This window comes from Salmo trutta, chromosome 21 (assembly GCF_901001165.1).
Source record: "Salmo trutta chromosome 21, fSalTru1.1, whole genome shotgun sequence".
NCBI lineage: Eukaryota > Metazoa > Chordata > Actinopteri > Salmoniformes > Salmonidae > Salmo > Salmo trutta.
In genome coordinates, this window is record NC_042977.1 from 2,229,526 (window position 1) to 2,253,540 (window position 24,015).

The 24,015-nt window shown below is 40.7% G+C and overlaps 1 protein-coding gene across 2 annotated transcripts in view; it reads left to right on the plus strand.

The window, feature by feature from the left end:
• The window catches only part of adcy8 (adenylate cyclase 8 (brain)), a 280,096-nt gene that overhangs the window by 243,346 nt on the left and 12,735 nt on the right, over positions 1–24,015 (plus strand). For both annotated transcript variants that reach the window (XM_029703947.1, XM_029703948.1), the window contains one exon: positions 23,005–23,163. In XM_029703947.1, the coding sequence (XP_029559807.1) occupies positions 23,005–23,163 (159 nt within the window). The remainder of the gene's footprint in view (positions 1–23,004; positions 23,164–24,015) is intronic.

A 24,015-nucleotide genomic window follows, 5' to 3' on the forward strand; every position in this document is an offset into this window, starting at 1 on the left:
CTTCTACTTCAACAACAAATGTTGTTTTGGTTCCAAATAATCCATAGTTATATACAAATACCTCTTTTGTTCGTGCGTTCAGGTCACTATCCAAAGGGTAACGCGCGAGCGCATTTCGTGACAAATAAATTCTAAATATTCCTTTACCGTACTTAGAAGCATGTCAAACGCTGTTTAAAATCAATTTTTATGCTATTTTTCTCGTAAAATAGATCAGGCCTTGAAAATACTGCCCCCTATCCCAGACAGGTTAAACAGGTAGGAAAATTCCAGAAAATGATGTCATGGCTTTAAAAGCTTCTGATAGGCTAATTGACATAATTTGAGTCAATTGGAGGTGTACCTGTGGATGTATTTCAAGGCCTACCTTCAAACTCAGTGCCTCTTTGCTTGACATCATGGGAAAATCAAAAGAAATCAGCCAAGACCTCAGAAAATAAATTGTAGACCTCTAAAAGTGTGGTTCATCTTTGGGAGCAATTTCCAAATGCCTGAAGGTACCACGTTTATCTGTACAAACAATAGTATGCAAGTATAAACACCATGGGACCACGCAGCCGCCATACATCTCAGGAAGAGAAGAACTCTAGAGAAGAACTCTAGAGATTAACGTACTTTGGTGCAAAAAGTTCAAATCAATCCCAGAACATCAGCAAAGGACCTTGTGAAGATGCTGGAGGAAACAGGTACAAAAGTATCTATATCTACAGTAAAACGAGTCCTATATCGACAACCTGAAAGGCCGCTCAGCAAGGAAGAAGCCACTGCTATCAAGGCACAAGGCGAGACCCAGATGCAGACACAGGAGGCAAATGGTTGGAGTCTTACAATGTTTATTAATCCAAATGGGTAGGCAAGAGAATGGTCGTGGACAGGCAAAAAGGTAAAAACCAGTCCAGGAGATACCGAGTGGCAGACATGCTTGTGGTCAAGGCAGGCAGAATGGTCAGGCAGGTGGGTGCAAAGTCCTGAAACAGGCAAGGGTCAAAACCGGTAGCACTAGAAAAAGTAGAATGCAAAAAGCAGGAGAACGGGGAAAATGCTGGTTGACTTGGAAACATACAAACCGAACTGTCACAGAGAGACAGAAAACACAGGGATAAATACACTGGGGAAAACAAGAAAAACCTGGAAGGGATGGAGACAATAATGAGGACAGGTGAAACAGATCAGGGTGTGACAACTGCTCCAAAACCACCATAAAAAAGCCAGACTAAGGTTTGCAACTGCACATGGGGACAAAGTTTATACTTTTTGTAGAAATGTCCTCTGGTCTGATGGAACTAAAATAGAACTGTTTGGCCATAATGACCATCGTTATGTTTGGAGGAAAAAGGGGGAGGCTTGCAAGCCGAAGAACACCATCCCAACCGTGAAGCACAGGGGTGGCAGCATCATGTTGTGGGGGTGCTTTGCTGCAGGAGGGACTGGTGCACTTCATAAAATAGATGGCATCATGAGGAAGCAAAATCGAGATGGGAGTAACAATCCAGGCTATTTGCTCTGAGACCGGCATAATAATGTAATGAAACAAGCAGGGAGCAGGTTTCGAACCCGAAGTCCAGTACGTTATCGAATGTGCCCAAATGTATTAATTGGGGTTGGGGCCGATTGTGGTGAAAAACATTTTATCAATTGGAATATTTAACATGTGGAAAGAGAAAAAGTATAATTATTCGTTTTTCACAAGCATGGCAGGCTGTGAATTCTGCTAACAACGTTTCTAGGATGGACTATTAGCTGAACAATAGACTATTTAACCTTTACTAAAGAATTGTCCAATAGCCAAGCTAGGTGTGAACCCCCCTCCCCCCTCTCCAACTTGAGCTACCGTAGGTGTTAACCCCCCCAACTTGCAACAAATCATTTGTATCTACCTTTCCACATGTAATACCCTTGTTAGAACCAAGTATTGAGTTTATTCTTGTTAGAACCAAGTATTGAGTTTATTTGTTATAATTAATTGGTGATAGATTTAAAAGGTGATTGAATTGCTCCCGAATTGTAATGTTGTTAATGCATTTCTTTTGAAGATGTATTTCTTTAATGTATAAGTGAATAGGATGGTTTACTTTTAAGTTTTGACCAGTAAGGTTGCTTGGAAGTGTTGACCTGGTTAACGGGAGGCCTGGGAAAAAAGAAAGAGAGAGAAACGTTTAGAAAAGGATGGACATTACATTATGACCGTTGGTGAAGAAAAATTGTAAAAGATGACAATAAAAATATAACAAAATCCATACCTACCGAGTTTTGATGGGAAATACTGATTTTATTTTATAGGAGTTATTATCATTTTGTTAAAGAAAGACTTAAAGACTTAAACTACCATCTCATCGTGGAGATATTTGACAGCCTTGAGGTTAGCCTAGCATCGTGCGACACCCAGAGAGAATTTCTTGGGTAAGATTAACGAGTTCATGTTTCCATGGGATATCGGTTACTGCTAAAGAGTACTGTCTGCATTTAAAAAAAAAATATTTCACCTTTATTTAACCAGGTAGGCAAGTTGAGAACAAGTTATCATTTACAATTGCGACCTGGCCAAGATAAAGCAAAGCAGTTCGACACATACAACAACACAGAGTTACACGTGGAGTAAAACAAACATACAGTCAATAATACAGTAGAAAAATAAGTCTATATACAATGTGAGCAAATGAGGTGAGATAAGGGAGGTAAAGGCAAAAAAGGCTATGGTGGCAAAGTAAATACAATATAGCAAGTAAAACACTGGAATGGTAGATTTGCAGTGGAAGAAAGTGCAAAGTAGAAATAGAAATAATGGGGTGCAAAGGAGCAAAAATAAATAAATAAATAAATACAGTAGGGGAAGAGGTAGTTGTATGGGCTAAATAATAGATGGGCTATGTACAGGTGCAGTGATCTGTGAGCTGCTCTGACAGCTGGTGCTTAAAGCTAGTGAGGGAGATAAGTGTTTCCAGTTACAGAGATTTTTGTAGTTCGTTCCAGTCATTGGCAGCAGAGAACTGGAAGGAGAGACGGCCAAAGGAGGAATTGGCTTTGGGGGTGACCAGAGAGATATACCTGCTGGAGCGCGTGCTACAGGTGGGTGCTGCTATGGTGACGAGTGAGCGGAGATAAGGGGGGACTTTACCTAGCAGGGTCTTGTAGATGACCTGGAGCCAGTGGGTTTGGCGACGAGTATGAAGCGAGGGCCAGCCAACGAGAGTGTACAGGTCACAGTGGTGGGTAGTATATGGGGCTTTGGTGACAAAACGGATGGCACTGTGATAGACTGCATCCAGTTTATTGAGTAGGGTATTGGAGGCTATTTTGTAAATGACATCGCCGAAGTCGAGGATTGGTAGTATGATCAGTTTTACGAGGGTATGTTTGGCAGCATGAGTGAAGGATGCTTTGTTGCGAAATAGGAGGCCAATTCTAGATTTAACTTTGGATTGGAGATGTTTGATGTGAGTCTGGAAGGAGAGCTTACAGTCTAACCAGACACCTAGGTATTTGTAGTTGTCCACATATTCTAAGTCAGAACCGTCCAGGTGCAGGTGCAGGCAGCGATCGGTTGAAGAGCATGCGTTTAGTTTTACTTGTATTTAAGAGCAGTTGGAGGCCACGGAAGGAGAGTTGTATGGCATTGAAGCTCGTCTGGAGGGTTGTTAACACAATGTCCAAAGAAGGGCCAGAAGTATACAGAATGGTGTCGTCTGCATAGAGGTGGATCAGAGACTCAACAGCATCAAGAGTGACATCATTGATGTCGGAGTGAAGAGGGGGATGACAGCAGCTGCTTTCCAATCTTTTGGAGTCTCAGACGACACGAAAGAGAGGTTGAATAGGCTAGTAATAGAGGTTGCAACAATTTCGGCAGATCATTTTAGAAAGAAAGGGTCCAGATTGTCTAGCCCGGCTGATTTGTAGGGGTCCAGATTTTGCAGCCCTTTCAGAACATCAGCTGACGGGATTTGGGAGAAGGAGAAATGGGGAAGGCTTGGGCGAGTACCTGTGGGGGGTGCAGTGCCGCGGTAGGGGTAGCCAGGTGGAAAGCATGGCCAGCCATAGAAAAATGCTTATTGAAATTCTCAATTATAGTGGATTTATCAGAGGTGACAGAGTTTCCTATCCTCAGTGCAGTGGGCAGCTGGGAGGAGGTGTTCTTATTCTCCATAGACTTTACAGTGTCCCAGAACTTTTTTGAGTTTGTGTTGCAGGAAGCCAATTTCTATTTGAAAAAGCTAGCCTTGGCTTTTTTAACTGCCTGTGTATATTGGTTTCTAACTTCCCTGAAAGTTGCATATCACGGGGGCTGTTCGATGCTAATGCAGAACGCCACAGGATGTTTTTGTGTTGGTTAAGGGCAGTTAGGTCTGGAGAGAACCAAGGGCTATATCTGTTCCTGGTTCTAAATTTCTTGAATGGGGCATGCTTATTTAAGATTGTGAGGAAGGCATTTTTTTTAAATAACCAGGCATCCTCTACTGACGGGATGAGGTCAATATCCTTCCAGGATATCCGGGCCAGGTCGATTAGAAAGGCTTGCTCACTGAAATGTTTCAGGGAGCGTTTGACAATGATGAGTGGATGTCGTTTGACCGCTGACCCATTACGGATGCAGGCAATGAGGCAGTGATCGCTGAGATCTTGGTTGAAAACAGCAGAGGTGTATTTAGAGGGCAAGTTGGTTAGGATGATATCTATGAGGGTGCCCGTGTTTACGGCTTTGGGGTGGTACCTGGTAGGTTCATTGATAATTTGTGTGAGATTGAGGGCATCAAGCTTTGATTGTAGGATGGCTGGGGTGTTAAGCATGTCCCAGTTTAGGTCACCTAGCAGCACGAGCTCTGAAGATAGATGGGGGGCAATTAGTTCACATATGGTGTCCAGAGCACAGCTGGGGGCAGAGGGTGGTCTATAGCAGGCGGCAACGGTGAGAGACTTGTTTTTAGAGAGATGGATTTTAAAAGTAGAAGTTCAAATTGTTTGGGTACAGACCTGGATAGTAGGACAGAACTCTGCAGGCTATCTCTGCAGTAGATTGCAACAACGCCCCCTTTGGCAGTTCTATCTTGTCTGAAATTGTAGTTAGGGATGAAGATTTCAGAGTTTTTGGTGGACTTCCTAAGCCAGGATTCAGACACGGTTAGCACATCCGGGTTGGCAGAGTGTGCTAAAGCAGTGAATAAAACAAACTTAGGGAGGAGGCTTCTAATGTTAACCAAGGCTATTACGGTTACAGAAGTCATCAAAAGAGAGCGCCTGGGGAATAGGAGTGGAGCTAGGCATTGCAGGGCCTGGACTCACCTCTACATCACCAGAGGGGGAGTAGGATAAGGGTACGTCTAAAAGCTATGAGAATTGGTCGTTTATGACGACCGAAATAGAGAGTAAAAGGAGCAGGTTTCTGGAGGCGATAAAATAGCTTCAAGGTATAATGTACAGACAAAGGTATGGTAGGATGTGAATACAGTGGAGGTAAACCTAGGCATTGAGTGATGATGAGAGAGATATTGTCTCTAGAAACATCATTGAAACCAGAAGATCTCATAGCATGTGTGGGTGGTGGAACTGAAAGGTTGGATAAGGTATAATGAGCAGGGCTAGAGGCTCTACAGTGAAATAAGCCAATAAACACTAACCAAAAGAGCAATGGACAAGGCATATTGACATTAAGGAGAGGCATGCTTAGCCGAGTGATCATAAATGTCCAAGTGAGATTCAGACAGCTAGCCGGGCCATAGGTAGCAAGTTGGCAGAAGATGGAGGGAGGTCTGTTTTTAGCCACCTCATGCGTTTCCATCTGTAGATTAGTGGGGTTCCGTGTGGTAAGGGGGACCAGTTCATTTGGAAAAATAGTTATAGTTATAGTGGCCCAAGAAAATTGTCTGATAGACCTATTAAGATAGCAGCCGATAAGACAGCTAACGATTAGCGGGCCGCAGATGGGCGTTCAGGTTACGTCGTGACGGAGGGGCCAGTTGGATAACTCCCTCGGGCAGATAACGTCGGTAGTCCAGTTGTGAAGGCCCGATGGGGCTCCGCATCAGCAGTAAAACGGGTCCGGATAGGTGATTGTAGCCCAGGAGTGGCTGATGGAACTCTTCAGCTGGCTAGCTCCGGAATAATTGATGTTAGCTCCGGGACCGACGTTAGCCAATAGTCACTCGGGTAGCAGCTAGCTAGCTGCAAGATCCAGGTGTAAATGTCCACAGCCTGCGGTAGAAATCCGGAGATATGTAGAGAAAAATAGGTCCGGTATGCTCTGGTCTGAATCGCGCTGTACAAAACTGCCGATAGCTTTTCGAGCTAAAGGATAGCTGATGACCGCCAACCGTGGCTAGCTGAACTCCAACGTTAGCCAGTGAACTGGCCAGCCTCTGGCTAACCTCTTGCTAGCTTCTGTTGTGGATTTCAGGTTTGAGGTAAAAAATACTTATTTTTTTTAATTGGTGAGGCGGGTTGCAGGAGAGTGTTTTGAGGTTGAGTTTTTAGAAAAAAATCTATAAAAAGATATGCGAAGATAAGATGTAAATATATATATACACGGGACGCGACAAGAGGAGGACAACGGACGTCTGACTGCTATGCCATCTTGGAACCAAGATTGGTAGCTGTGCTTCTGTGGATCTTGAGAGGAAACCTGCACAAACTGCTATACTTCGCTGAGGGAATATCCACGAGTAGTGAGTAACCACAACGGTGGGGTGCTTCTGGACTTTGTGTTGTCATTTTTTTTGTTGCTCCAATGCATGCCAACGGGGTTAAGCAAGCTTGAAATCATTTGGACATGGGTTGTGCACGACTCATTGGGGTTTATTATTTTCATTTCTTTTCATGTGGTACATTGAAAATGTGATAATATACATCTTGAACCGTATGTCTGTTGCATTGGTGGAGTCATTTACTGTTTCAGTTTCATTTAATAATGCATGGGAAAGCATATCCTTATATAATAACAAAAATCTGTAATCATTCTATCTGAAGTTAATACCCTAGTTGTCATCACCCTAGATAGTTTACCCTAGGCAAGTCAGGTAAGAACAAATTCTTATTTACAATGACGGCCTACCCCGGCCAAACCCAGATGACGCTGGGCCAATTGTGTGCCACCCTAAGGCACTCCCAATCAGTCGGACCAGGGAATGTAGTAAAGCCTCTTGCACCGAGATGCAGTGCCTTAGACAGCTGCACCACTCGGGAGCCATGACCAATATATATATATATATATATAATTTTTTTTAAAATTCAGAACATTAACCGTGTGTAGGTAGATGTGTGTAACCCTCTCACCAGGCTCGAATTTGACTCTCACGATATTACCTTACTAAGGATATCTGAACAGCATGGGATGTTAGGTGAGAAGGACATCTCCAATAAGAATCCCTATTGTAAATAAAGGTTACATTTAAAAAACAACTTGCCGCAACCGCAGCGCAATCAATAGGAGGTGAACAGTGGCTGGTGCTGAAAATATAGCTAACTTGTTATGCAAGTGTTGCACACCAACAGATGGAGAAAACCTACACCAGTCGAGCAATTCATTTCAACAATAATCTTCATTTTAATTCAACTTTACAAAAAACAAGAGGGCTTAATTGGAGTCTATTTCTTTGGAGCCTAGACCTATATAAAATAACTTAACTGGCTGAGGTAAGCTATAAGGCTTAACAACCTAATAGAAGTAGGATTTTTTTTATTATGCCTACTTACAATTGCAACTGGTCAAAAATGTAGCGTCCTACATAAAACAATCATTTAAAGAAAAAAAGTCTGCACGTTCAAACTAAAACAATGTAACTAATAATGAAAAGCGCACATTTGTAAATCTCAAACTCTAAAAGTAATTGGAAAGGTAGATACAAATTATTTGTGACATTGTGGTAACAATAAAGAATGTAAACAAGATGCTGTGTTTTTATTTACAGTAGTGATGGACAACTGGAGGCGTTTTGAAAACAGGTTTTTCAAACACTTGTTTTTCACAAGTGTACAGTAGCAGGTGTAGATCATCATGCAAATGTTTCCTATTAGCAGGACAATAGACTTTTTATAGCCCGGCTACTGTTGTGAAAATCCCACAACTTGCAATGTATTCGATGCTTAGCTACTCTAAAGTGTTACATTTGTAACTCAAAACAGCAGTACAGTATTTCGTCATCAAAATCTTTATGCTTTTGTTAATAAAATAACAAGAAAAAATACATTGAAATGCAGATGTGTATTTAATCTACATTTTAGTCGCACTTCCACCCAGCTCCACGACCACAGGTAAACCTTGTAGAGATTATCAATGTATTTGTTGCGTTGTTGTATTGTCAATTTCTCTAGCCAAAACATCTTGATGGCCTTGACCAGTTCATCTTTGCTTGTCGGCTTGGCAGAGTTATAGATTCATGTTTTTAGTTAATGTCAAACAAGTTTGATCGGGTTTAAATCAGGAGACCTACATGTAGAGATAAAGCAAATATTTGTTGATATACTGTAGGCCTACCATAGGTTATGGCTGTATGGCTTTTAGCAGGGCTATATTTTGGCCTTTATAAATAAACTCAGCAAAAAAAGAAACGTCCCTTTTTCAGGACCCTGTCATTCAAATATAATTCGTAAAAATCCAAATAACTTCACAGATCTTCACTGTAAAGGGTTTAAACACTGTTTCCCATGCTTGTTCAATGAACCATAAACAATTAATGAACATGCACCTGTGGAACGGTCTTTAAGAGACTAACAGCTTACAGACGGTAGGCAATTAAAGTCACAGTTATGAAAACTTAGGACACTAAAGAGGCCTTTCTACTGACTCTGAAAAACACCAAAAGAAAGATGCCCAGGGTCCCTGCTCATCTGCGTCAATGTGCCTTAGGCATGCTGCAAGGAGGCATGCGGACTGCAGATGTGGCCAGGATAATAAATTACAATGTCCGTACTGTGAAACGCCCAAGACAGAGCTACAGGGAGACAGGACGGACAGCTGATCATCCTCGCAGTGGCAGACCACATGTAACAACACCTGCACAGGATCGGTACATCTGAAAATCACACCTGCGGGACAGGTACAGGATGGCAACAACAACTGCCCGAGTTACACCAGGAACACACAATCCCTACATCAGTGCTCAGACTGTCTGCAATAGGCTGAGAGAGGCTGGACTGAGGGATTGTAGGCCTGTTGTAAGGCAAGTCCTCACCAGACATCACCGGCAACAACATTGCCTATGGGCACAAACCCACCATCGCTGGACCAGACAGGACTGGCAAAAAGTGCTCTTCACTGACGAGTCGCGGTTTTGTCTCACCAGGGGTGATGGTCAGATTCGCGTTTATCGTCAAAGGAATGAGCATTACACCGAGGCCTGTACTCTGGAGCGGGATCGATTTGGAGGTGGAGGGTCCGTCATGGTCTGGGGCGGTGTGTCACAGCATCATCAGACTGAGCTTGTTGTCATTGCAGGCAATCTCAATGCTGTGCATTACAGGGAAGACATCTTCCTCATGTGGTACCCTTCCTGCAGGCTCATCCTGACATGACCCTCCAGCTTGACAATGCCACCAGCCATACTGCTCATTCTGTGCCTGATTTCCTGCAAGTCAGGAATGTCAGTGTTCTGCCATGGCCAGCGAAGAGCCCGGATCTCAAACACATTGACCACGTCTGGGACCTGTTGGATCGGAGGGTGAGGGCTAGGGCCATTCCCCCCAGAAATGTCCGGGAACTTGCAGGTGCCTTGGTGGAAGAGTGGGGTGACATCTCACAGCAAGAACTGGCAAATCTGGTGCAGTCCATGAGGAGGAGATGCACTGCAGTACTTAATGCAGCTGGTGGCTACAACAGAAACTGACTGCTACTTTTGACATTATTCAATTTCTGTTCGTCTCCTGTCTGTGGAACTTGTTCGGTTTATGTCTCAGTTGTTGAATCTTTTTATGTTCATACAAATATTTACACATGCTAAGTTTGCTGTAAATTAACACAGTTTACAGTGAGTTTATTATTTTGGCCTTTATTCAGATTAGTCATTTTTTTTAAAACAAAATAATCTCCAAAATATCATATATAGCCTTCTCGCTATGGATGTCTATTTCAGCACCGTTTCACGCTGCTCCGGAACAAGCATTGAAATCCAAAAATGTTCAATTATATTCCATGATATTCTTAAGATATACATATGTGTTGACTGAATATAAGCAAGTGATGTCTGCTAAATAATCAAGTTGGGTTTCTCCAGAAATAAATAATTCAAAATAACAAACTGGCTTTATTTACATATATACAAATTAGTGAGAATGTCTCACCCCATGTTCAAGAATTGCCCTTTTCTCGCACACTCTAGGTTAAATGAAAACGAAATCTCCAAAATATCATTACTTTTTAAACAAAGCTATTATTATTATTAATTTAGAATTTTATAAAATCACCTTAGATATTCTCACAGATCCTAATGAAAAATGCCCCTTAGATATTCATTTAGAATCCTCCAATCCTCTAAATGTAGTTATTGGTGGAGAGTCACGTCATTTTTTTAGGTATACTGTAGGCCTACCATAGTCGAAATGAGTCTCACTAGTGTTGAGTAATGTGCTGTTAAAAGTGGTGTAGGTCTTATTTATTTAAAAATCATATTGAAGTTAGAAGCAATAGGATTTGAAGCAATAAGATTGCAGCATAATTTCGCGCTTCTCTGAGACAAGCATGGGGACTGGTTTTGATAAATCAATTACATTTTTATTTTCACTGAATCGCCGATTGTGTGTTGGTTATACTAGTGTAACCCTCTCACCAGACTCGAATTTGACTCTCACGATATTAACTTACGTTGAGTGTCTCAACAGCATGGGAGGTTATGTGAGAAGGACATCTCCAATAAGAATTCCTATTGTAAACTATCTAGGGTGATGACAATAGGGTATTAACTTCAGATGAAATGATTATAGGTTTCTGTTATTGTATCAGGATAGGCTATCCCATGCATTAAATTAATTTGAATCATTAAATGACTCCACCAAGGCAACATACATAAGGTTCAATATGTGTATTATTACATTTTCATAGCACAACATCAAAATACATACAAATAATAAACCCAAATGAGTCGTGCACAACCCATGTCCAAATTATTTAAAGCTTGCTCAATAACCCGTTGGCGCGCATTGGAGCTAAAAAAAAATGACGACACACAAAGTCCAGAAGCACCTCCTTCAGATATTCCTTCAGCGAAGTATGGCAGTTCCTTGCAGGTTTCCTCACAAGAGCCACAGCAAGCACCGCTATCAATGCAGACAGTACTCCTTAGCCGTAACAGATATCCCATGGGAATATGAACTCGTTAAGCTTTCCCAAGCAATTCTCTCTCGGTGTTACACGATGCTAGGCTAACCTCAAGGCTGTCAAATACCTCCACGACGAGACGGTAGCTTCAGTCTTTACTAAGTTTTAACAAAATTATAACAACTCTTTTATAAAATGTCTTAGTAGGCATGGGTTTTGTTCTAGTTCTGTGGTCTTCTTTTATAATTTTTCTTCACCAACCGTCCTAAGGTAAAATGTCCATCCTTCTATCAACGTCTCTCTCCCTCTTTTTTTCCCCAAGCCTCCCGTTAACCAGATCCACTCTCCCATTGGCCAAAGCTTAACAAGCAACCCTATTGGTCAAAACTTGAACTTAAAAGTAAACCAAACTACTCACGTATACATTAAATAAATATTTATTCAAAAATAAATGCATTAGCATTACAATTTTGGAGCAATTCAATCACCTTTTAAATATAATACCAATTAATTAAAACAAATAAACTCAATACTTGGTTTTAACAAGAATAAACTCAATACCTAGTTTCAAACAAGGGTATTACACTAGCATTGGAAAATTAGGGTGCAGAAATGTTATGCTCTTAGTGTAACCTTTAGTTAACTAGGCAAGTCAGTTAAGAACAAATTCTTATTTACAAGGACAGCCTACTCCTTCCTCCCTGTCGGGGAATTGAACCCCAGTCTCCCACGTGCCCTGCCCACATGACACAGGATTCTTTAGCTAAATAGCCTAGTACTGTACTGCCAACCGTCATGTTGTACAGCACCATATTTTCCGTTCCATTCTAACAGAAACCCAAAGGGTTTTTTCATTTTTCTTGGAATAGAAACACCATAATATTAATCAAATTAATTAAGGAAGTACCAGTCAAAAGTTTGGACACACCTATTCATTCCAGGATTTTTCTTTATTTTTATCATTTTCTACATTGTAGAATAATAGTGAAGACACCACGACTATGAAATAAAACATATGGAATCAGTTAAGAACAAATTCTTATTTACTTTGACAACCTACTCCTTTCTCCCCGTTGGGGAGTTGAACCCCTGTCTCCTGCGTGCCTGCATTCTCTAGTACAGACATGTTCTGCTCTCCCTTAAGTAAGGAATTAGGCACTTTCCTATGTTTTCTACAGTATGTATTGTAGGCTATGTTTACTTATCAGACTGCACAGTGTCCTAATAAACAAATGCAGGTGGCTTATATATTCAAAAGGCTTTAAATGCTTTATTATCCAAATGTAAAAGCATATACTGTACAGTACTGTATTTCTTCATCAGCATCTTTATGCTTTCGTTAATAAAATAATGATAAAAATACTCTTTCAATGTACAGATGAAGATTTAGTTATGGATCCATAATGAACTACTATGGGAATAAATATCACTGATTTACAGAAATATTGAAACAAAGTTGTCTAATGAAGGCAAACAATTTATAATCCTCCAATCCTCTTATGCTGTAGCCTACTCCCAACCATCACGTTGTACAGCTCCATATTTTTCATATTTTCCAACACTGAGGGTTTCTTTTTTGTTTTTCTCAGAATAGAAACACCATAATATTCATGACATTTATTCAGCCAAATTTCTTAAAATCAATCCTATGTACTATGTTATTACACAAAAGGTTTTAAATTCTCTAGTAATGCCAATATGGAAGACTATCAAATGCTTCTCAAAGATGCCTTCTGGTGGTCAAACTAGAACTAACTTGCATTAACGTAAAACATTTCTGACAAATAAATAACGTGCCATAGAATGCTGTAGCAGCCCGCAAGGTTTTTTCTGCAGTATGAAGCAACTTTTGAAGGAGGAACCACTGTACCAACACATCTTGACCACCAAAGTCCATTTGATGTCACAAAGCTGTCCAGTACTTTAAAAGTATCCTCTACTGTTGTTTCCAGTGGTTTGCAGAAGAGGATGTCTTCCTTATTTGATCCCCCATAAACGTAATGGACATATACCAGGAGCTGTGCCAGGCCCGCCATGTCTGTTGACTCATCCAGCTGTAATGCATAGAATTCACTGGCTTGTACGCGAAGCAGTAATTGTTTCAAAACATCTCCTGCCATGTCCCTGATGCTTCGTTAAACAGTGTTGTTTGATGGAGGCATTGTCTCTATAGTTTTTTGGGCCTTTTCCCCAGCATTGTCTCAGCCATATCTGCGGCAGCAGGAATAATTAAGTCCTCCACAATAGTATGGGGCTTGCCTGTCCTAGCCACTCAGTAGTTCACCATATAAGATGCTTCTAGCCCCTTCTTATTAATGGTATCTGTTGCTTTTATACATGTCTTACTACTCAAAAGTCATCTTAATTCTCACTCAAAAAACTCCCGTGGATTATTTTTCAAATTGGCATGTTTCATTTTTAAATGTCTGCGCAAGAGTGAAGGTTTCCCGTGAGAGAGTAACGGTTAATGTGATTGGATGTTAATTATTTGACTAGGCTACCCGTAATTGACATTGTGTTGTTATTTCGCTGAACACTAGATGGTTTAATTTTATTTTTGGCAGTGAAACGATGCTACTCAGGTGAGAAAAAAACATCACCCAAATGTATAGGCCCGTTGGAAAATCTAAATGGACTGTTTGAAAATGTGAATCACATTTTTATTTGGTGTACCCCCGACAGCATTGCGCGTACCCCCTTTATTCCCCCCAGTTTGGGAATAGCCGGCCTACATTATCATTCCATTTAAAAACATGTTTTGTTTACCTTCATATGCTTCCTCTGTAAAAGCAAGCACGGCCATGTGGTTGTTGCTGAGGATCATTAGTAACAGTTGATCATATAAAAAATACATGTATGCTAATTAAATTGCTATGGAGCGGAGCGCAGAACCAAGTTGTAACAGTTTGAACCCGACACATGGCGCAATACTTGGCTGCGTCATCACACAGTTAGTTCAGGCAATAGACGAGGGTATAGCCTACTATTGTACACTATTATCCCTATTATAATTATATGTACAATACTCTTCCAACGTTATAATGGGTAACTGAATGTGGCTATTTTCAGAACGAATCAAACTATTGTTTTCTTTCTTTCATACGTAAAGGCACTCTAAACCAGTTATTTATGATTCATAAATACTTTCCTAACTCTAAATAATCTAAAATATTAGAGTATTTTTAAATCTACCAGTTGATGCTGAAAAGGAGAAGAATATGCATATATTTCAATGTCTTTCTTTCATTGATCCCTAATATTGTGAACCCGTTCTCTCAGTATATCCTATTGAGTATGTTAACATTCTAACTAAAAGGTATTTGTATTTATTATGGATACCCGTTTCCGGGGTCCAGCAAAATGTATTTAATTTCATTTTAAAAACATTAAAATACATTCACAACACATTAAGTGTGTGCCCTCAGGCCCCTGCTCTAGTACCACATAGCTACAACACAAAATCCATGTGTATAGTGCTTATGTTATTGTGTGTTTGTATGCATGTGTCTGTGCCTGTGTTTGTGTTGCTTCAGAGTCCCCGCTGTTCCATAAAGTGTATTTGTATCTGTTTCTTAAATCAAATTTTACTGCTTGCATGAGTTACTTGATGTGGAATATAGTTCCATGTAGTGATGGCTCTTTGTAGTAGTATGCGCCTCCCATAGTCTGTTCTGGACTTGGGGACTATGAAGAGACCTATGGAGGCATGTCTTGTGGGGTATGCATGAGTGTCCGAGCTGTGTCCCAGTAGTTCAACATGTCAATATCTCTCACAAATACACGTAGCGATGAAGTCAATCTCTCCTTCACTTTGAGCTAAGAGAGATTGACATTGACATTAATGTTAGCTCTCTGTGTACATCCTAGTTTAAATCAAGATTAACTTTTTAAGGTATAGGGGGTAGTATTTTCATTTTCGGATGAAAAGCATGCCCAGAGTAAATTGCCTAATACTCGGGCCCAGAGTCAAATATTTGCATATTATTAGTAGATTTGGATAGAAAACACTGAAGTTTCTAAAACTGTTTGAATGATGTCTGTGAGTATAACAGAACTCATATCGCAGGCAAAAACCAGAGAAAAATCCAACCAGAAAGTGGGAAATCTGAGAATTGTAGTTCTTTTGAATCCCTATCGAAACTACAGTGTCTGTGGGGTCACGTTGCACTTCCTAAGGCTTCCATTGGCTGTCAACAGCCTTTAGAAACGTGTTTCATCCTTCTCCTGTTACTGGGCAGAAAATAGAAGCTCAGTCAATGAGTGGACTGCCTGAGGACAAAGGACTTGGTGATGCGCGAGCCCGCCAGTGCGCCGTTCCTTCTTTTTCTTCTTGAATGAATATGCTATTGTCCGGTTGGAATATTATCGATGTTTTATGTTAAAAAGACCCTAAGGGTTGATTGTAAACAACGTTTGACATGTTTCTACGAACGGTAATGGAACTATTTTACTTTTCGTGTCTGGAATTACGCTCGCGCGTTATGCCTTTGGATAGTGATCTGAATGCACGAACAAAACGGAGGTATTTGGACATAACTATGGAGTATTTCGAACAAAAAAGAACATTTCTTGTGGAAGTAGGAGTCCTGGGAGTGCATTCTGACGAAGATCAGCAAAGGTAAGATAATATTTATAATACTAATTCTGAGTTTAGTTGTCCCCAGAACTTGGCGGGTATCTGTATAGCTTGCTTTGATGGTTGAGCTATGTACTCAGCATATTGAAAATGTGCTTTCTCCGTAAAGCTATTTTAAAATCTGACACAGCGGTTGCATCCAGGGGTAGTCTATCTATAATTCTTTAAATAATTGTTATATATTTTGTCAATGTTTATGATGTGTCACGGCTGTCTTCATAAATGGACCAAGGCGCAGCAGGTATGTGAATACTCATCTTTAATTACCCAACAAAAGGAGTAAAGCATCCACAGGAAACAAAAAAACACGACAGCAACAGTTTGCAGGCTTGAAAACGCAGTGCAAAACAACCACCCACAAACCCCAGTGACAAACATACTGCTACATATATGACTCCCAATCAGGAACAACGATCCCCAGCTGTTCCTGATCAGGAGTCACAAGACACACAGAACAATCAAACACACACTCAAGACTGCCACGTCCTGACCCCCAAACTACTACAACAGCTCCATCTGCTGGTCAGGACGTGACATGATGAGTATTTTTGTAAGAGTTTTGGTGGGAATACATTTTCTGAACATCACACGTCAATGTAAAATGGGGTTTTTGGATATAAATATGAACTTTATCGAGCAAAACATACATGTATTGTGTAACATGAAGTCCTATGAGTGCCATCTGATGAAGATCATCAAAGGTTAGTGAATATTTTAGCTGTATTTTTGGTTTTTGTGATGCATGTCCTTGCTTGGAAAATGGCTGTGTGGTTTTTCTTGTGAAGTTTATGTCCTAACATAATCAAATTTTATGCTTTTGCCGTAAAGCCTTTTTGAAATCGGACAATGTGGTTAGATTAACGAGAAGTTTATCTTTAAAATGGTGTAAAATAGTTGATTGTTTGAGAAAATGAAATTATGAGATTTTTGCTGTTTTGTATTTCGCGCCATGCTATTTCACTGGCTGTTGAATAGTGTGTCCCGCCGGTGGGACGGTCATGTCCCACCTAGCCCATAGAAGTTAAATGTACACTACCGGTCAAAAATGTTAAAACACCATCTTTCAAGGATTTTTTATTTTTATTTTACTATTTTCTACATTGTAGAATAATAATAAAGACATAAAAACTATGAAATAACACATATGGAATCATGTAGTAACCAAAAAAGTGTTAAACAAATCAAAATATATTTTATATTTGAGATTCTTCAAATAGTCACTCTTTGCCTTGATGACAGCTTTGCACACTCTAGGCATTCTCTCAACCAGCTTCATGAGGTAGTCACCTGGAATGCTTTTCAATAAACATGTGTGCCTTGTTAATTTGTGGAATTTCTTTCCTTCTTACTGCGTTTGAGCCAAACAGTTGTGTGGTGACAAGGTAGAGGGGTATACAGAAGATAGCCCTATTTGGTAAAAGACCAAGTTTATATTATGGCAAGAACAGCTCAAATAATCAAAGAGAAACGACATCATTACTTTAAGACATGAAGGTCAGTCAATATGTAAAATTTCAAGACCTTTGAAAGTTTCTTTAAGTGCAGTTGCAAAAACCATCAAGCGCTATGATGAAACTGGCTCTCGTGAGGACCGCCACAGGAATGGAAGACCTAGAGTTACCTCTGCTGCAGAGGATAAGTTCATTAGAGTTACCAGTCTCAGAAATTGCAACCCAAATAAAGTCTTCAGAGTTCAAGTAACAGGCACATCTCAACATCAACTGTTCAGAGGAGACTGTGAATCAGGCCTTCATGGTCGATTTCCTGCATAGGAACCACTACTAAAGGACACCAATAAGAAGAGACTTGCTTGGGCCAAGAAACACGAGCAATGGACATTAGACCGGTGGAAATGTATCCTTTGGTCTGGAGTCCAAATTTGAGATTTTTGGTTCCAACCTCTGTGTATTTGTGAGATTCGGTGTGGGTGAACGGATGATCTCCGCATGTGTATTTCCTACGTAATGCACGGAGGAGGTGTTATAGTGTGGGGGTGCTTTGCTGGTGACACTGTCTGTGATTTATTCAGAATTCAAGGCACACTTAACCAGCATGGCTACCACAGCATTCTGCAGCGATACACCATCCCATCTGGTTTGCGCTTAGAGGGACTATCATTTGTTTTTCAACAAGACAATGAGCCAACACACCTCCAGGCTATGTAAGGGTTATTCTACCAAGAAGGAGAGTGATGGAGTGCTGCATCAGATGACCTGGCCTCTGCAATCCCCCGACCTCAATCAAATTGAAATGGTTTGGGATGAGTCAGACCGCAGAGTGAAGGAAAAGCAGCCAACAAGTGCTCAGAATTTGTGGGAACTCCTTCAAGACTGTTGGAAAAGCATTCCAGATGAAGCTGGTTGAGAGAATGCCAATAGTGTGCAAAGCTGTCATCAAGGCAAAGGGTGGCTACTTTGAAGAATCTCAAAAATAACATATTTTGATTTATTTAACACCTTTTTGATTACAACATGATTCCATATGTGTTATTTCATAGTTTTGATGTCTTCACTAATATTCTACAATGTAGGTGAATGCACCAATTTGTAAGTCGCTCTGGATAAGAGCGTCTGCTAAATGACTTAAATGTAAATGTAAATGTAAAAATAAAGAAAAATCCTTGAATGAGTAGCTGTGTCCAAACCTTTTGACCGATATTTTTTTATTCATCCAAGAGCCAGCCGTGCTGCCCTGTTCTGAGCCAATCGCAATATTCCTAAGTACCTCTTTGTGGCACCTGACCACACAACTGAACAATAGTCCAGGTGCGACAAAACTAGGGCCTGTAGGACCTGCCGTGTTGATTGTGCTGTTAAGAAGGCAGAGCAGCGCTTTATTAGGGACAGACTTCTCCCCATTTTAGCTGCTGTTCTATCAATTTGTTTTTACCATGACAGTTTAAAATCCAGGGTTACTCCAAGCAGTTTAGTCACCTCAACTTGCTCAATTTCTACATTATTCATAACAAGAGTTGCGGTTTAGGGTTTAGTGAATGAATTGTCCCAAGTACAATGCTTTTAGTTTTTGAAATATTTAGGACTAACTTATTCCTTGCCACTGCAGCTCTTTGTTAAGTTTTGCAGCTATTTCAGTCACTGTAGTAGCAGACATGTATAGTATTGAGTCATCCGCATACATAGACACAGTGGCTTTACTCAAAGCCAGTGGCATGTCATTCCCCTGCTCTGGGGAATTCCTGATTCTACCTGGAATATTTTGGAGAGGCTTCAGTTAAAGAACACCCTCTGTGTTCTGTTAGACGGGCAACTCTTTATCCGCAATATAGTAGGGGGTGTAAAACCATAACACATATGTTTTTCCAGCAGCAGACTATGATTGATAATGTCAAAAGCCTCACTGAAGTCTAACAAAACAACCCCCACACTCTTTTTGTCATCAAATTTTCTCATCCAGTCATCAGTAATTTGTGTAAGTGCTGTGCTTGTTGAATGTCCTTCCCTATAAGTGTGCTGAAAGTCTGTTGTCAATTTGTTTTCTGTAAAAACGTATTATCACATTTACTGAGGGCTGTTGCGGTGGCCGTATTAACGCCACACCCGCGGTCACGAGTCATGAAGGCAGTCAAATTCCATGTGACCGTTTGGTCACGGTAATTAGACTTCTCCAAGCTCTGATGCTGCTGATTGTCATTAGTAGCCTACCAAACGTACTAACTGCCTGGTACACAGCGCTCTATTGTTCATCTAATCAATGTGACATCAATGTAAATGTATTCGAAAATCTAATCAAACACTTAATGAAAGACATGAGCTCATGTTCTGCAACATTTCTATAGGCTGTGCAATTGCGCGAGAAAGCAGAGTTATGGCCTCTACTAAAAGGACGAGGATCCCATCAACTTTCTATAGCCTAGGCCTACTATATTTATTTCTCAACTAAGCACTGTAAAGGGTTAAGCACTGTAAAGGGTGCGTACTGGCGGCAGAGAAGTCAGGCGCAGGAGAGCAAAAACTGATTTACAACGCAGCAGTTTAATAAATAAAGCCATCGTTAACAGCACAATAAAGCAATGGGTACAAAACCCGTCACACACCAGCATAACGTGCACAAGCACTACAATAAACAATTCCGGACAAGGACATGGGGGGAACAGAGGGTAAATACAAAACATGTAATGATGGAATTGAAACCAGGTGTGTGAGAAGACAAGACAAAACAAATGGAAAATGAAAAGTGGATCGATGATGGCTAGAAGACCGGCGACGCCGACTGCCGCCCAAACAAGGAGAGGAACCAACTTCAGCGGAAGTCGTGACAAAAACAATGTTTATCTTTACAACAGGAGTATAGCCTACCTGGCTGGCATGAACATTAACCACAGGAAAAGCATCCTCCATTCGCTATTTAAGTGCATAGATAACAGTTATATTTTCCAGCTGCCCCTGTTTCGAGACAGGTGCATGATAATGGCCCATTCTAAATCAAAATAAATGTAACACATATTATTTAATATGTATAAAGACAATATTAAATCAATAATAGTCTGATGGGTGACAGTATTAGCCTGTCACTTGTGAATGATGCCCAGCATAAGAAACTGCCTTTTTTTTTACTTTTTCAATTTAACCTTTGCTTAACTAGGCAAGTCAGTTAACAACAAATTCTTATTTACAATGATGGCCTAGGAAGAGTGTCTTAACTGCCTTGTTCAGGGGCAGAACAACAGATTTTTTTACCTTGTCAGCTTGTGGATTCGATCTAGTAACCTTTCTGGTTACTGGCCCAACGCTCTAACCACTAGGCTACATGCCGCCCCAAATCATAGCCGCACACCACATGTAGCCCAGCCCATAGGCCTATATGTTTTGATAAGGTTTGTATCACAAGTAAAGTGGTCAAATAACGTCTTAAAATTAAGCACAATCCGCTTTACAAGGGGTTTAGAGCCTAACTGGCATACATAAGTAGCGCGTGAGTTTCACGTTTGGGGAAGCTAATTTTCACCATAAAAATGCACCTTTATATTAAAAGCATTACGTACAGTGAGGGGAAAAAGTATTTGATCCCCTGCTGATTTTGTACGTTTGCCTACTGACAAAGAAATGATCAGTCTATAATTTTAATGGTAGGTTTATTTGAACAGTGAGAGACAGAATAACAACAAAAAAATCCAGAAAAACGCATGTCATAAATGATATAAAATGATTTGCATTTTAATGAGGGAAATAAGTATTTGACCCCTCTGCAAAACATGACTTAGTACTTGGTGACAAAACCCTTGTTGGCAATCACAGAGGTCAGACGTTTCTTGTAGTTGGCCACCAGGTTTGCACACATCTCAGGAGGGATTTTGTCCCACTCCTCTGCAGATCTTCTCCAAGTCATTAAGGTTTCGAGGCTGACGTTTGGAAACTCGAACCTTCAGCTCCCTCCACAGATTTTCTATGGGATTAAGGTCTGGAGACTGGCTAGGCCACTCCAGGACCTTAATGTGCTTCTTCTTGAGCCACTCCTTTGTTGCCTTGGCCATGTGTTTTGGGTCACTGTCATGCTGGAATACCCATCCACGACCCATTTTCAATGCCCTGGCTGAGGGAAGGTGGTTCCCACCCAAGATTTGACATTAGATGGCCCTGTCCATTGTCACTTTGATGCGGTGAAGTTGTCCTGTCCCCTTAGCAGAAAAACACCCCCAAAGCATAATGTTTCCACCTCCATGTTTTACGGTGGGGATGGTGTTCTTGGGGTCATAGGCAGCATTCCTCCTCCTCCTCCAAACATGGCGAGTTGAGTTGATGCCAAAGAGCTCCATTTTGGTCTCATCTGACCACAACAGCATGTATATGTGCTTTCTTGAGCAGGGGGACCTTGCGGGCACTGCAGGATTTCAGTCCTTCACGGCGTAGTGTGTTACCAATTGTTTTCTTGGTGACTATGGTCTCAGCTGCCTTGAGATCATTGACAAGATCCTCCCGTGTAGTTCTGGGCTGATTCCTCACCGTTCTCATGATCATTGCAACTCCACGAGGTGAGATCTTGCATGGAGCCCCAGGCCGAGGGAGATTGACAGTTCTTTTGTGTTTCTTCCATTTGTGAATAATCGCACCAACTGTTGTCACCTTCTCACCAAGCTGCTTGGCGATGGTCTTGAAGCCCATTCCAGCCTTGTGTAGGTCTACAATCTTGTCCCTGACATCCTTGGAGAGCTCTTTGGTCTTGGCTATGGTGGAGAGTTTGGAATCTGATTGATTGATTGCTTCTGTGGACAGGCGTCTTTTGTACAGGTAACAAACTGAGATTAGGAGCAGTCCCTTTAAGAGTGTGCTCCTAATCTCAGCTCGTTACTTGTATAAAAGACACCTGGGAGCCAGAAATATTTCTGATTGAGAGGGGGTCAAATAGTTATTTCCCTCATTAAAATGCAAATCAATTTATAACATTTTTGACATACGTTTTTCTGGATTTTTTGGTTATTCTGTCTCTCACTGTTCAAATAAACCTACCATCAAAATTATAGACTGATAATTTCTTTGTCAGTGGGCAAACGTACAAAATCAGCAGGGGATCAAATAATTTTTTTCCTCACTATATGTAAACTTCTGACTTCAACTGTAATTTCATGGGTCACCCTAAAATGTTTATTTTCATTTTACCTGAATTGTTTTTTTGTATCCACTTTACCTTTACCTCACATAAAGGTCTGCACACACAAATTAATAGTTATGTCTCATTATATATTGTCCTCTTTTCTGGCTTCTGTGATATTCTGTATTCTTGAGGCATACACAGTTCTACTGTATGGCATGATCACATGAAATTCTAACTATCCTGACCTTAACCCTAACCCCACAAACCAAGTTTTCCCTTCTAAATGGTGACAGAACGAGGAGACATTCTGTTTCTATTCAATGCAATTCAGTTCAGTGGTGGTCCTGTCTGGCTCAGTTGGTAGAGCAACAATGGACTGTTATGGATCGTGAGCTCGATTCCCGCTGGGGCCACCCACATGAAAATGTATGCACGCATTACTGTAAATCGCTTTGGATAAAAGTGTCTGCTAAATATTAGTCAAGGTTTGATGAAGATGCAGAATAATTTGTGATTTTATCTGAACTTTCCTTAACATTGTACCTATTGTGGCCCTGATATTTATATTTTTCCCCCATAGCTGGAATACACTGCCCGGCTGGATTTCCTCTGGCGTGTCCAGGCCAAGGAGGAGATCAACGAGATGAAGGAGCTCCGGGAACACAACGAGAACATGCTCCGGAATATTCTGCCAAGTCACGTTGCCCGCCATTTCCTGGAGAAGGATCGGGATAATGAGGTCAGCTGGAACTTTTCTACCTTATTTTCGTCTGTTCAGGATATGTTCAACTTAATAATGTACCGTATTTATGGTATTTTTAATAACTAATGACTTGTGTGGTCCTGTGTAGCTCAGTTGCTAGAGCATGGTGCTTGCAATGCTAGGGTTGTTGGTTTGTTTCTTGCTGGGGCCACTCATAAGATATATGCAGAGCATTGCTGTAAATTGCTTTTGAAAAAAATGGCCTCTATATTATTATATTATTTCAGTGTTGGGGGTCATACACAACCCAGTTTTATTTGGTTTACCTCTACTTGAACCAAACTCAAGTTACGTTACATTTGTGATTTGGAGCATGAAGAGGAGTTTTTTTCACTTCTTTACTCAACCAAAATGACACTATCGACATATTTACCTATCAAGAGCTGTCGTCAAACATTCATCACAATCGGTTCCATAAACCTCAATGTATGCTAATTACATATGCCCTTTGAGAGCCGTAATTGATTTTCCGAAAATCTTCAGACCGAAACGCGGAAAGAGGGTGGCGGTGGTCTGAACGGTCGGCCTTCAGGATGCTTCCACAAAGTGCAGCGAGAGTTAGATTCAGTCAGCCTGAAAGCTTTATAAAACAAGACACACTTTTATTAATGTTTCCTGCTTTTAATTTGATGGTAATAACATGTCAGTTGGTGGGAGATAACCCATTGTTCTACACATTCCCATATATGAGTCAGGGACTTCCGAATGTGAAAGGAAAGTTTTGAAGAAGATACGTTTTTATTTATTTACAGGGTTTACCTCTGAATTCACACTTGAATTTGAACCTTAAACACATACATATAAACACATACATCCTGGTCATAGAGC